Raw genomic sequence first — 14,392 nt, 5'->3', positions numbered from 1 at the left:
CTGAATCAAATCAGCCTCCTAACTTGTATGGTAACCTCCAAATATGTATTTTTATAAATTAACAAAAACATATTACGGCCGGCGTGGTCTAGTGGTATACGCTTTTGACTACAGATCCGAAGGTCGCGGGTTCGAACCCGGCGTGCGCAAATAAATTTTATTTGATTAATTGATTAATTTGTGTTATTTCACAATTAATTAATTAAAAATAATATATAGTATATTTGCGGCACGTTCCAGAGTGGAAGATACTCTCAGTATCGCCCTGGTGTAAGACCACCATTCAGAATTGAAACGTTGCTTGAAATGGCTTTAGCCGTGTTTGGTGACCAGATCTGAATAGCCAGGTACTTCCCCACCTTCCTCTTCCCCATCTCCCTCCCCTCCCCAATACCCTCAGCCTCACAACATACCCCAATTGGGGATGCCATAGTCTCACTGGCTCCAGACGGGAGCAGTTGGGACTCTTGTGCGGTAATACTGTAAAAAAAAAAAAAAAAAAAAAATATTGATAAAAATATTAAATTGAAAAAAAGAGGTAAAACTTTTTTTTTGTAAAATCCTATACAAGTTAGGAGGCTGCTTTGGATGAGTGTTCCGGCCTTGTGATCTAGGAGGTTTGGGCATTACCGACATGCACACTAAGATAGGGCTCTACGGCGCCAAACGGGCTGAAATTTTGGAATTGTGCTAACAATTATACAGGGTATCGGCACTAACACGACAAACTTTAACCAGCTATTCCTTAGCACATTTGGAGTAAAAAATGTTATGTGCACTTTGCTGTCCGGTAGCATTTTTTTCAATTAAAAACAAAAAATAAATAAAAATTTCCACACTACATCACTGTCATTGGCTTTGCTTTTCGTGTTCAACAGCTGTTATAAGCAAGTATGTCGAAAAGCGTCTTCGCTCTTTCGCACACACTAAATAATAATAGTTAAAAATGAGACGAATGGTGCCGTGCCATTTCGTTGTGATTGTAAAAGCGCGCCAATATAGGTACACACGTGCATTATTCAATGGAATTCGAATAAAATATTGTCAGATGGGTTTTCAAACTTTGACAAAGGATAAAACAGTGGTGACATGTGGTGAAAATATGGATAATAATTTTTTTATTAAAAAAAACGTTACCGGATAGCAAAGTGCATATAAGATTTTTTACTCCAAATATGCTAAGGAATAGCTGGTTAAAGTTTGTCGGGTACGTGCCGATACACCCTGTATAAGTAGAATCAATGACAATCTTTGTATTGTAGCGTTTATGGAAAAATCATCATTCTTACGGCGATAAATGCAGGGCTTGGGTTCAAACTTTGAAAGTCGTTTTCTTGGGATCTTTTGCTCCTAACAGTCAGAAATTTTAGATGCTTCCTAATAGTTGTGGTTCGAACGTTCGAAGTATAATCAATTAAAATATATGCTTAAAGTAACATTTATGGAAAAATTATCATTCTCGCGGGCATAAATGCAAGGCTTGGGTTCGAACTTTGAAATCCGTTTTCTCAGGTTCAATATCGCCGAATGGTACACACGTATACATTAGCGAACCGAAACGCGAACAGAGCCACGGAGCAAGTGGCGTTTCGCGCCCTTTGCGGTTGCTTCGCACCTTTTCCATGAGTTGAGGTTCAGCTTCGCAGTTTAGCTCGCGTATGTATACTTAGCATTACAGACTGAAATTTTGGATGCTTACTAAACATAATGGTCTGAAGTGGAATCAATGACAAAATCTCAGTAAATTATCATTTTTGGAAAAATTATCATTTATACTGGCATAAATGCAAGGCTTGGGTTCGAATTTTGAAAACCGTTTTCTTAGACTCAATAGCGCCAAACGGGCCGAAATTTTGGAATCGTTCAAATAATTATGGTTTAAAGAGGAATCGCAAGGCTATACCACACATATCCTTTGGAGCGGCGGTACCACGCGTCACTTCAGGTCACCAGAAAGTTTAAAGTCCGAAAGTAAGGTACTCAACTTATGAACCAAATTTTTTGTCCATTTGGCACAACAGCGCTTAAGAAAACGGATTTCAAAGTTCGACTCCAAGCCTTACATTTGTGCCTATTGTGTATAATGATAGTCGTTATTTACCAGTTGTGTCACAAAACTGATGTAATGACAGATCTTGAATAGAATCTCCACAGCACTTGAAAATCAACTTTGAAATATCATGAATTGTTCAAATTCTGTGAAACAACCCGTCCTTAAATTTTATGTTTCCAAAATTTAAGTCCGTTTTACGTCATAATGCCTGAAAAATCGGCTTTCAAATTTTGAATCAACTTCTCCATTTGTGCCTGTAAAAATGATGAATCTGAACAATTGTTCGGGTTTTTTCCAAAATAACTGGACCTAGGATTTTGATATTGTTTCTACAACCATTCATTTCTGAATAAATTTAATGTTTAATTAGTGAATTCATGAATTAATCAATGCATTAATGAAAAATCGAACGAATTGACAAATGAATGCATTAATTCATGAATGAATTATCTAGAGGATGAATGAATAAAAACGAATAAAAATAAATGAGAGAATGAATTCATGAATCAATGAATTAACGAATGAATATATCAATAATTAATGAAAGATAGAATGATTGAACTAACAACCAATTGAATTTGTTAATTCATGCATTCATGTTTTCATTCGTTAATTCTTTAATTGGTTAATACAGAATGATTCGTAATTAGAATTGTAATTATATTTTCATTAGTTTTCAAAATAAATCTTCACCATTTATATATTCCTTGATGCTGCTTTTAAAAAAAATCAAGATTCACTACAAAACGATGCATCTAAAGAGTAAATATGAAATTTCTATATTGTTGTCGATTATAAAAACAACGGTTTTATATTTTACGAATTGTAAAATTTTCTTGCAGACAAAATTACACAATTAGAAATAATTTAAGGACTTTGTACTCTTTGTGGTAGATTCCTTAATATTTTTTATTCAATTTTTAAAAAATTCAATTTGTTGGACTTATTAGATGTTTTTACACAAATTTTAATAAAAAGAATCGATCAAAAGGACTTTGTACTCTTTGTGGTAGATTCCTTAATATTTTTTATTCAATTTTTAAAACATTCAATTTGTTGGACTTATTAGATGTTTTTACACAAATTTTAATAAAAAGAATCGTTCAACTATGCCCCACATTTTCTCCTACATTTTTTTTAAATTTCAGTTTTTAATTGACAGATTGTCTCCGCTGCTAGATTGAACAGTTTCTATGGTTTTGCGAAGTGGCGGCGAGAGTCAATAGTGGCCAAGAGCAGCTGTCAAATTCGTATTTTGTCTATGTAATTCTGTTATTTAATCTGCGCAAAAATAAATATTCCGCCGCGGATGTAAATAACAATATCTTTAACCTCTCATTCTAATATTAAATTGAGTTTTGCATTATATGGCTGCATAAACAATAGCCGAAAATGGATGACCAGGCTTGTCCACGATGCAAAACCACAAAATACCGGAACCCGTCCCTGAAATTGATGGTCAATGTTTGTGGACATGCTTTATGCGAAAGTTGTGTAGATCTGTTGTTTTTAAAAGGTATTTTGCAAACTATATCGTATTTATGGAATACTAAAGATAGCCGAACATAACATTATTAAACATTAGCGTACTTGAAGTGAAATGACACTAAACTGCGCTATATAAATGCTATGTTATTATTATTATAGCATAGCATAACATAACCAACGACGTTACAATACATCTAGACTCGTTATTGTCTGACAGAAGTGCATGTAAATAGTTTCTTGTAGTAATTCTTGAAATAAAGTGTAATTTCCATAATTTGTGCCGATTAAAAGTGCAGCGTTTATGTAAATAATTACCGAATGTAATGTACACTCGATGAACAAGATTAAGAAAGGGACTCTTATATTGAGAGCTCACCGTTCAAGAGTTTTCGCTGCTTCATAACTTGCTGCAGTTTTAGTTTTATGAATAATTCCTCTATGTTTGGTTGATTCAGTAATTAAATTTATATTTTCTTTATTTAGGTTCTGGCTCTTGCCCAGATTGCAATGTCCCCCTGCGAAGGAGTAATTTCAGGATTCAGCTTTTTGAAGATGCAAAAGTAGAGAAGGAGGTGGACATCAGGAAAAGGGTTTTGAAGGACTACAACAAGAAGGAGGAGGACTTTGCCTCGCTGAGAGAATATAATGACTACTTGGAGGACATTGAATCTATAATCTTCAACCTCTGCAACAATATCGAAATAGTCGCTACTAATAAAAAAATAGAACAATACAAGAAGGATAATAAAGAGATTATTATGAAGAACAAATCTAGAGCAGGTATATAGTTTTTTATTATAAAAGACAAATATAGTATTCCCAGGCAGAGCTCGTATGCACGTTATAATGGAGCATTCGAAAGGAACATATGAGTCGTGTAATTTCTATACCCGCTATATCAACTTTCATTGATTTGGAGAAAACCGCAAAAAACTGTCACATCTCTAGCGTACATAAGTAATTGCATTAAATTTTTTTATATAATGAATTGGAGTAATAAAATTTCGAAAAGCATTTATTTTTCTATATATGTCTAGCAATAATTAAGTAATTTCGATAAATAAAATGGATAAAGCGGATTTTGATACTCACTTCGTGATATAGAGGCTTTTGAAAGTCAACTGAGCCGATATGGCGGGTTTAGAAACACACGTTTAGATTATTTTGGCATACGAGCGTGGCGTCAGAGCGGCGGCCATATTGTATTTTGGCAAAATAACTGCTTGTGATTGGTTAAATCCGATATAGCGCGTTTTGATAGTAACTTTCTGTATAATATAGCGGATTTGGTTTCTCACTCGCAGTTTTAACATGGTTTTTGGTCGTGATAAGGAGAGTTTTGAAACTCAATTTTAGGCTCCTCTTGTTGCTCGCAAACATGTGAACAAGATGTCATACTCAGATCATTTTGTCAAAAAATCGGATATAGCGGGTATAGAAATTATAGGATTCATATGTCGTAACTTGCTTCTTATTATCTTGATGGGTGACAGTGACAATTCTTCTATAATTAACGGGATCTTTACATCTCTAAATAGTATAAAATAAAGTCGTTATCCGCGTCTGTCTATTTGTACGCTTAGTTCTTCTAAACTACGCAACGGTTTTGGAAAAGATTTTCACTACCATTTAGAAAATTTCTTGCGGATGTTTTATATACATAATGGATGTATATTATTTTTATTGAAAGTAGAAAAGGTCGATGTTTTCTAACCATTGTAAAAAAAAAATTTGGGCGCTTACATTGCTAACGCTGGCTAAACCTTATGAGTTACATCAAAATAATGTACGACGGAAATGTAAATCTTAAAAAGGCCTAAGAAAAGTCCACACTGGTATATACATATATCCTAAGGATAACCCCTAGCAATGCCGGGTAAACGTCAGTTAGTTTATATTTATAATAAAAACATAGTACCTACATCGATGATAGATACATAATATTTTATTTGTAAGCATACATTAATAAATATGTGGAATCGAAATAAAAAAATATAGAAACATAAAATTGTATTGAAGTTAAATTTTATTAGTTACATTTTACAAATAATAAACAAAAAAATTGTTAAATAACATTTTCACAAAAGAAAACAATATGCAATATATTTTTCAAGTGTTTTAAAAATTTCAATATTCAAAATTGCGTGGTCACATTACCATGACATTTGAATTATACAGGGTTTTCCAATAAGAGGTGTTATTTTTAAATTCAATCGTAAAAAATCAATGGTTTCGTTGCTTGTGTGGCACGTAGCGCCGTCTTGTTGAAAGTAAACGTTGTCCAGATCAATATCATCCAATTCCGGCCATAAAAATTCATTAATCATCTCTCGATAGCGCAATCCATTCACCGTAACTGTTGTTCCAGCCTCATTTTCGAAAAAGTAAGGTCCAATGACTCCGCCGGACCATAAACCGCACCAAACAGTCACACGTTGAGGATAGAGAGGCTTTTCAACAATAACTCTTGGGTTTTCCGAGCCCCAGATGCGACAATTTTGCTTGTTGACGAAGCCACCGAGGTGGAAATGGGCCTCATCACTCAAGATGATTTGCATTTGATTCACTCAAGTGAATTTTAATAATTTCAATGCGTTGTTGAAGCGTGTATCGTTCCATTTTTATTAATGGCGTAGTTTCTACTTGTCAAATGTCAAAAAATGACAGCTTCAAAAGTAACATCTACCGAAATAGCAGGCTATTCAAAATAACTTGCTAATAAATAATAGTCAATCAGTGAGAAATATTTGGGATGCAGGCGAATTCTCAAATTATTGTTTTTCAAAATTATCTTTTAATTACTGTCTGTATCTGTGTGACAATATTCATATACCTTTCTCACAAATTTAATTTACTTATTCCATATTAAATTATAAATATATATATACATATTAAGTGTAGTATAAATTAAAACAGTATGACTTGTAAACATTGTACATATATTTATTGTAAAAAACACAAATAATAAACAAAATACATACACAAAGATTATGCTGTCTCAGTAGAGGTAAAGTCACAAGGAGGAAATCCATAATTGGTTTTATTTTACTATATTATACTTATGTACAAACTGATTAAATGTAAACTGTCGATTTCCCGAAAATGAATATAAAAATGAATACAAATAAATTGTTTTTATGGTAAAATTATGAATGAATAAGTAATTAATTTTAAATATCTACCTATGTATTTTATGCTGATTTTTATTACTGGCAATACCATAGTAGTTATAAAATTCTATAGAAACCTACATTCCTACATGCTTAAGTCGATGACGTGCATACAATCTCTGCCTGGGACTAGTATAACTTAGTTTACATCACTTTATTTTTATGTACACAATCTACATGTTTCTTGGACGAAGTCCACTTCTGCAGGAGTATATCACTAAATAGTACAAAACAAAATTGCTACATCTTACACTAGTGCCTCCTTGCTGTGTGAGTTGTGCGCCTTGGTTTTCTTCATACATTTTAATAGATTTTATGTATATGTAATAAATTCTTTATTTTACATTAATAAATTAAAGAAACCAAAAAAAATTTGCTCATACATAAAAAAATTTAATGCAGCCATTAACTCTTGACTTTTTAGGTCGAGAAGAAATAGAACTTGAAGAGATATTGGAGATAGAAAAGGCAGAAGAAGAACACAGGAAATCAGAGCTGATCAGATTAGAGAAAGAAGCCAAAAAACAGAAACTAAGAGAGAAGGAAGCGCTGATAGATGAGTTGATGTTCTCTCAGGAGAACGCCAAAAATATTATCAACACATTTGCACAAAATGCTCAGATTGCCAAAGAAGAAAGTGCTAAGATTGTAGTTCCCACAGTAAAGGTTTGTACATATTTAATTATAAAATAGTAAATTTGTCAAAACCATCAAATTGATTAGCTCTTTGGAGTGTAAGTACATGCGTTACCTGCAGGACTTATATGTATAAGGGAGGGTTCAAACCCCCATCTGCCTTAGTATTCCATATGAAAAAAGACATTAGTAGGTACCTACTCATAGATTACATTCTTAGAAAATACAATAATACTTGCGTAAAAAATTACAGAGTATTCTGAATTCCAATTTTATAAATGAGTGCGGATGAGCCTAATGAGTTCCAATTTTTAAAATTAACCACAAATTCAAAACAAATCCACAGTTCATTTAACCAGAGTTGTAATCATAGACAGACATGAAATTAATCATTTTTAACTAGCGCAGACCCGTGAAAAATCATGGATAGTCTGAATTCTCGACAAATCAGTTATAATAATTTTCTGTTAACCTTCCAGCGGGCGCGCTGTCGTAAAATTTACTACAGACGCGCCATATCGCTTCCCCCACTCTTACCACTCATTCGTAAGCATCGTGCTTCGAGCTATGCTAGAGTCAAATCAAATCAAATCAAATGTCAAACATTTACCGCAAGATATAAGTGTTTTTCTCAAAGTTAATTACGGTCGGGCAGTTGAACCGATAACAGAAGAAGAAAACAGAAGCTTTCCAAAATGCGGTGTTTGTCGGTTATGTGCACTGGATAAGAAAAGATCCTCAGCATCAATGAAGTGTTGTCATTGCCAGTCCTTTACATGCAAGAACCATTCTTCAGTTGAGGTGGTTTGTAACAATTGTAAGGATGAGAATATTGATTCTGACTAAATAAGTCAATAAAATATTTTGTTTTCAAATACTAACACGTTTAGAGTGTTGCTTCGTTTTTTTTAAGAAAGTCAAATATTTTTTTTTAAGTACTGCCTATTATAATTTTTCATAACCTTAAAGAAATTCCCTAACATTTGTATAAAGAAAACACCACTAACATGGAGAAAACTCGATGACGTAAAATTTACGACAAGCGCCCGCTCAAGAGAAATTTCTCAACGCGCCCGCTGGAAGGTTAAAAATTCACTGTCATCCGAGAGAACTGGAATCGCAGTTAATGAAAAAGTCATTAATTTTTAGGTTAATGACAATTCTGCTGCATTAATTTTAAAGTTCAGAACAATTCTACTGTCATCCGAGAGAACTGGAATTACAGTTGTTAGTAATTTTAAGGTTAAGGACAATTCCTTATCCTTAAGTAGAACTGGAATCGCCCCTCAGGTTAAAGCAAAGGAATACGACCAAACATGGGAAAAAGCCCAATTTGCCTATGGCCTGAGAGCTTACGGATCTGTATGAACCGTCTCATTGCTACAACTATTGAAACTTTTTTCTGCAGGCAACCCAGTTCTCCAGTGGCGTCCAGTTCACCCGGGGGCGAGGTGGGGTCCCCCCGATGCCTGTGGTACTGGAGGGGCCCCTATTCCAGTACACAGCGCCCCCAACACCCCCCTTACTGGGGCCCCCACCCCCAGGCACCAAGGATCTGCTGCCCAAGGGTTACATGAACCATGTCAGGTATGCTATTAAACTATTGAGAAAGTAACATTTTTATTTTTGTTTTAACCTCTCGGACAAAGACTATTATTTACCTTGTGTTCCTTTGCGATCTGTCAAAACGTGAAAATTTTTGTGATATTTACGAGTTTTGTTAAAAGCTTCATGACTCACGTTTTGGGAAACGTAGCCTCATTCTAAAAGATGTTTTGGAAAGATTATGAAATTCACTATCGTATTGTATTGTTATACGTAAATATTTGCGTTTCTAAATATACATTTTCTGAAAACGTCAAAAATATGTAAAAATCGCTGACCATTATTTCAAAGCTGTGAAAAATGTACTTTTTTCTGAGTATCATAAAGAAATAACACTTTATATATTGAAGAAATATAATTAAAAACTATTAGTCACCTCAAAATATTAACCGTCCAAACTAAAATATTTTTAATAAATTATTTAGAAACGCAATAAATTATGAACGAACAAGATGACAGATCCAATCGACTTAGATAATGCACCTCTACATTCCATAGATATTCTTGAATACAGACGCGTAGCGTTATTCATTATCGATACTCTGTTTTTTAAATCATGGCAATCCGTATACTAGTGATGGAAATAAATCGATTTTTGTAAAATCTCGCGCGTTTACGTGAAAAGACGTTCTAATGTCTTGACCGCTATTATCATATTTACGTCTTTTGACGTTCTAATGTTCTGAGTGGTTAACTAACTAGGAGAGGTAAGATCCAAAAGTGAAGTGAATGTACAAGGTCGACACTACAATTGCATTGCTTTGATTGTACTTAGGTACAAATCTTCAACACTGCAAATTCCCTAGGGCCTAAAAGAAAGACTAAATGGTGAATCTACATCACATTTGGAGTTGATTGCTGGGGCGGTTAGTGTCAGATGTTTGGTATATTTTAAAATGCGTCGTAGCTAAAGCGTCTGGTGTCGAGCTACTTGAGCGTGTGGGCTCAACGACAAGCATGCTTCCAAGTCAACATGTTCGATTGAACCAAACCGTCGAGCGTGAATATGCGTGTGTAACCCAACACCAAAAGAAATATGATTTAAGATTTTCACGGCCAAAAGTATTTTTGTTATTTGTTTTTGGGGTATTATGCCGTGTTGCGCTAACTCCTTCTTTAGCCAACGTTTCGGACAGCATTGCCGAATTGACCATTGACAGCATTGACCGAAAACTTATAGAGCACGGCTGATTACGGAGACCATTGAAATTCATAAAAATCCCGTAAACATTAATAGAGACGATGGAGCTAAGCTTAATAGTTCTTGGTATCCGGTAATTGACGGCTACACCAGAGCTAAACGAAGAAAACCACTTTAATTAAAAAATGATACGTTAATGTTAGCTCAGAGGGTTGGAGCTGGCAACACGGTATCACAACCTCATACATAAGCTCACATTTTAACACAACCTCAAATAACACATCTGCCCTGATGATGGACACTGCAATGCTGTCCGAAACGTTGGCTAAAGAAGGAGTTAGCGCAACACGGCATAATACCCCAAAAACAAATAACAACAACACCAAAAGCTTTTTTAAACAGTTTAGTTGTCGAATAAAATGTCAATACAGATCTGAATTTTTTTATTTTTTTTGGGTTCATTATTTGACGTAGATTCTCCAGTTTCCCGCTTGTAATGCCTGTTTCCATACATCGTGTATAAATAAAGTTATGTTTATGGTTTTTCCTTTCATCAGAACCGAATCAGAGACGGAAAGAGCTGGAGGTTACAGTTCTCAATTGGCCTGTCTTCGCGCTATTCAAGAAGCCCTCTCAGGACTATACTACTCCAACAGTTAGCTGAACGACCAGCTGTGATACCACCAAAGACTACTTTTACTTTGGGTATGATTTGCTTAGATATTAGGTGTCCATAGTGTCAAATTTAAAATTAAATTAATGTTTATAATAGGGCCATTGAGAAGATCTATCTACTGGAACTGGTTTTGGTAATATTTCCGTACTTCCCTTATAAATATATAAGCCCAAATTATTGAAATAATATTAATAAATTCTTCTTTTTCTGTTCATAAATTTTGCTTTTTTTGTTATTTATTTACTTGTTATTATTATTTAGGAATTTTGTTACTCACTTGTCATTATATGATTTTATTATTTGAGCTTGAATTCCCTCATCAAACACAATAGCCTTTTTATGGTGAGGAAAAGCTATGTATTATTATTCTTAACATGTAGAACATGTAGAAACAATGTTTCTTGTTTTATTTCATCGTGAATTTTAAATTTTTATTACAATACTAGCTTACTAATACTCTTTGACAGCCGGATTTCCCTTCTTCGTTTTCATAATTAAGACTTACCAATAGTTGCATTTTGTTTGTATTCCTTTTACTATGGTCTATATTTGAACATTATTAAAATACAAAACACTGTGAACAGAAAAATAAACAACAAACAACAAAAGAACTAATACTCGCAATATTCACAAAATAACAAGGTTAACATAAAAATAACTTGTGTTTTATCCTTGAAACCAAATAATATTATCGTAAACTTACAAATAAACAACCCTACCTTACATGAATAATAGCCTTATCGATGCGGTCAACCGTTTTGTTGGGAGTGATTTATCAAATTGCGATATCTTCTAAGATATTAAAACAATTTTAAATTAATTTAATTAAATATATGTTTATTTGACTCGTTTTTGTGTAAGATGGCTCTTTTGTGGAAGCTTTCTAGCTACAGGCATCTGTTTTTCCTCCTTATAATCCAGGCCTATTCAAGATTAATAATTCCCTTCCTATAGCCCCTACCTTAACCTGTCTCACCAACCGGGCGTCGATATAGCCTTTACACTGTACAGACAGGAATGCTCTTGTGAGGTGTCACTTTAAAAAATACAGATAAAAGGTGATATTGTATGAAAATTACTCCAGGATGTAAAAATAAAACACATTGTAAATGCTTACGGTCAGTGTATACAGGGAGGTGGAATCCTAGACTTTATAATGGTAATCCATTACTCTTTGTTAAAATCTTGTAAAAACATGTACATAATATTTACTTGACTGACGGACATTAATCTCACCATAATCCAGTAGCGTTGAGGAGCGGGTTCGACTGGTCGATCCTGGTAGGGCATGCCCTGGGGGGTGAAGAGGCAGAGGGCGAAGGAGGACACAGTGATTGATGACCTAATTACAGAAATCTGTAATTCTCACTAAAAACACTTTGAATATACCTTTTGTGCTAAATATCAACATAGTTTTTTTTTTGATATTTAGTGAAAAATATTAACTATTTTCAATTTAGTTGCACTTTTTGTGAATGTACTACCAGAACCAGTAGATATTTTTAGAGAGGGTTTTGCAAGTCGACGACTCAATTATAGATTTGTAAAACTAACTCTGAAATTTTTCGGAAATCTTTACTATGCAAAGAATATGCATTTTATGCTAAAAATCTAAATAATTATACATTATTCTATTGATATTTAGCGAAAAATATTAACTTTACATTTATTTTCAAATTTTTTTTTAAGTATGAACTCCGGCTGAAATCTCGGAGTGGGTTTTACATCTTCACGTAACTTTTACTGAAAAGGTATAAAATTATTTAATTTTTGAAGATAATATTAGCAATTTTTAAATGAAAATTTGAAACAGAAAAACATACGGTCGCATCTAGGACTCGAACCCACGACTTTCGCCTTGTCGGAGCGCTGCTCTACCAATTGAGCTAATGGGACTCTATTTCCTTTGGTAATATTAAACTGCATAACTTCGAATAAGAACTACCAAAATTTTCTTTTTTTCACAGTGAACATTTTATTGACTGCTATTATTATGTATGTGATTACTTGTCCGACTGTATCTTTTTCTGATTTTCATGTTTTAAATTTTCTTTTAAAAATCACTGATATTATTTTCAATAATTAAATATTACAATTTTAGGTTTTACTCATTCAGTTATTTCAAAAACAAAATTATTGATCCTTTTTCAGGAAAATTTATGTCAACCAGTCTTAATACTGATTAAGGGGGCATTTCACTATCTCTGATTATGTTCTGACTAAGCACTAATCCGCGGATTAGTCATTTTTTCGTTTTCACTATATCTGAATAACGCTAACGCTCGGGTTAAAGTTCGATTTGACTAATCAGTGCTCGAACCTCACGTTAGGCGCTATTCCTCGAATCAAAGATGGCGTCAAAACATTCCGAGTTTGACAGCGAAGAAGTGAGTCGAATTTCGTTGCGAATTATTATGGATACCGAGGTTTTTGATTTACAGAAGCAGGTGAAAGGGCGGCGATGCGAAGGCCGCGAGTTTTAAGAGCTCGAATAAATTTGAATGCTTGGATCATACCATCCTGAATTATTTGATTGTGTTCAAAATAAGAAACAATGTATTAATTCGACACGAATCTATCTAAAATGACCTGATAATCAACATAACATAACCAAAAAAATGCACACTTTGATCAAAAAATGACCACAGATCAATTGGCGTTGACGCTAGCATTCCATAGACATTACGGCAAAACATGACAGGCGTTGCAGTAGATGGGGTAACTGCAAACATTTTGCGATGTTGCCAGACTATTTCGAGTGTTATCTATCCGGAAGCTCGGCAACAATGGTGAAACGGTCGCCGTTGAATAACAGCAAATTGAAGTGGTTAGAAAAGTGGCAGCGGCGGCAGGAGTGGACCTAAAATACGGCGAAATTATAGAGGTAAAAAGGATACCTGATAGGCGAATCAATGCACCACCTAAAATACTAGTGCAATTTTCAGATAAATTGACTAGAGACAAGCTTATCGCAAATAGAAAAAACATCAATTATGCTGCAATCAAAGATATTTCAACTGAAACAATTATATATCCAATTATATTTCGCTCTCCGTTGGTGGATTGATTTCCACAGAGTGTCGGTAGCAATATAAGCTTTGGAAAAAGCAACAATAAAATCGGTGTAATTTCAACTTCCACAAAGTGTTTTATTTAAAGCGGAATCTACCCTTTTGTTCTTAAACCTAATTTAAACAATGTTTTTATGTAACAATTATTTTACAAGCAATAATTATTAGCCTAAAACACTCATCCACATTGAAAAATCTCCTGATAAAAGATACATGACGCCAACGGGACTTGAACCCGTGTCCTTTCGATTTCCCGTCGACAGCTCTGACCACTGAGCTATGGCGGCTTATCTCTTATCCGCGAAATAATTCAATATATACTAGTGTTTCATTCAACAATTACTGATTGTTACATTTTTTCACCTGAAAACAACCAACTTTATTTTATATGAAAAAGGCATTGTAACTCTCTCACTAGATGGCGTCGAGACAAATAGTCTACATTTTTTGGTGAAGATAATAGAACTTGTCAAATATTAATTTTTTTTTTTTTGGTAAACTAATGTGACAAGATTTTTTATGCATAGCACAAAGGGTAACAATGATTTTACA

At 34.0% G+C, this 14,392-nt stretch overlaps 1 protein-coding gene across 1 annotated transcript; it reads left to right on the top strand.

Annotated features, from left to right (window-relative positions):
• The first annotated feature begins 3,284 nt into the window (after positions 1-3,284).
• Mat1 (CDK-activating kinase assembly factor) lies at positions 3,285-11,134 on the top strand. Its single transcript, XM_089646569.1, has 5 exons — positions 3,285-3,569; positions 4,025-4,321; positions 7,136-7,377; positions 8,756-8,934; positions 10,651-11,134. Exons 1-5 carry the CDS (start codon positions 3,446-3,448, stop codon positions 10,751-10,753), a joined length of 945 nt encoding a protein of 314 aa, XP_089502695.1. The 5' UTR covers positions 3,285-3,445; the 3' UTR covers positions 10,754-11,134.
• Positions 11,135-14,392: the final 3,258 nt, after the last annotated feature.

Source organism: Hesperophylax consimilis, chromosome 24 (genome assembly GCF_061612785.1).
Source record: "Hesperophylax consimilis isolate HC1 chromosome 24, BYU_Hcon_1.0, whole genome shotgun sequence".
In the NCBI taxonomy this organism is placed as follows: domain Eukaryota; kingdom Metazoa; phylum Arthropoda; class Insecta; order Trichoptera; family Limnephilidae; genus Hesperophylax; species Hesperophylax consimilis.
The sequence above is the reverse complement of the archived record's forward strand: the minus strand, read 5'-3'. Positions and strand labels throughout refer to the sequence as shown.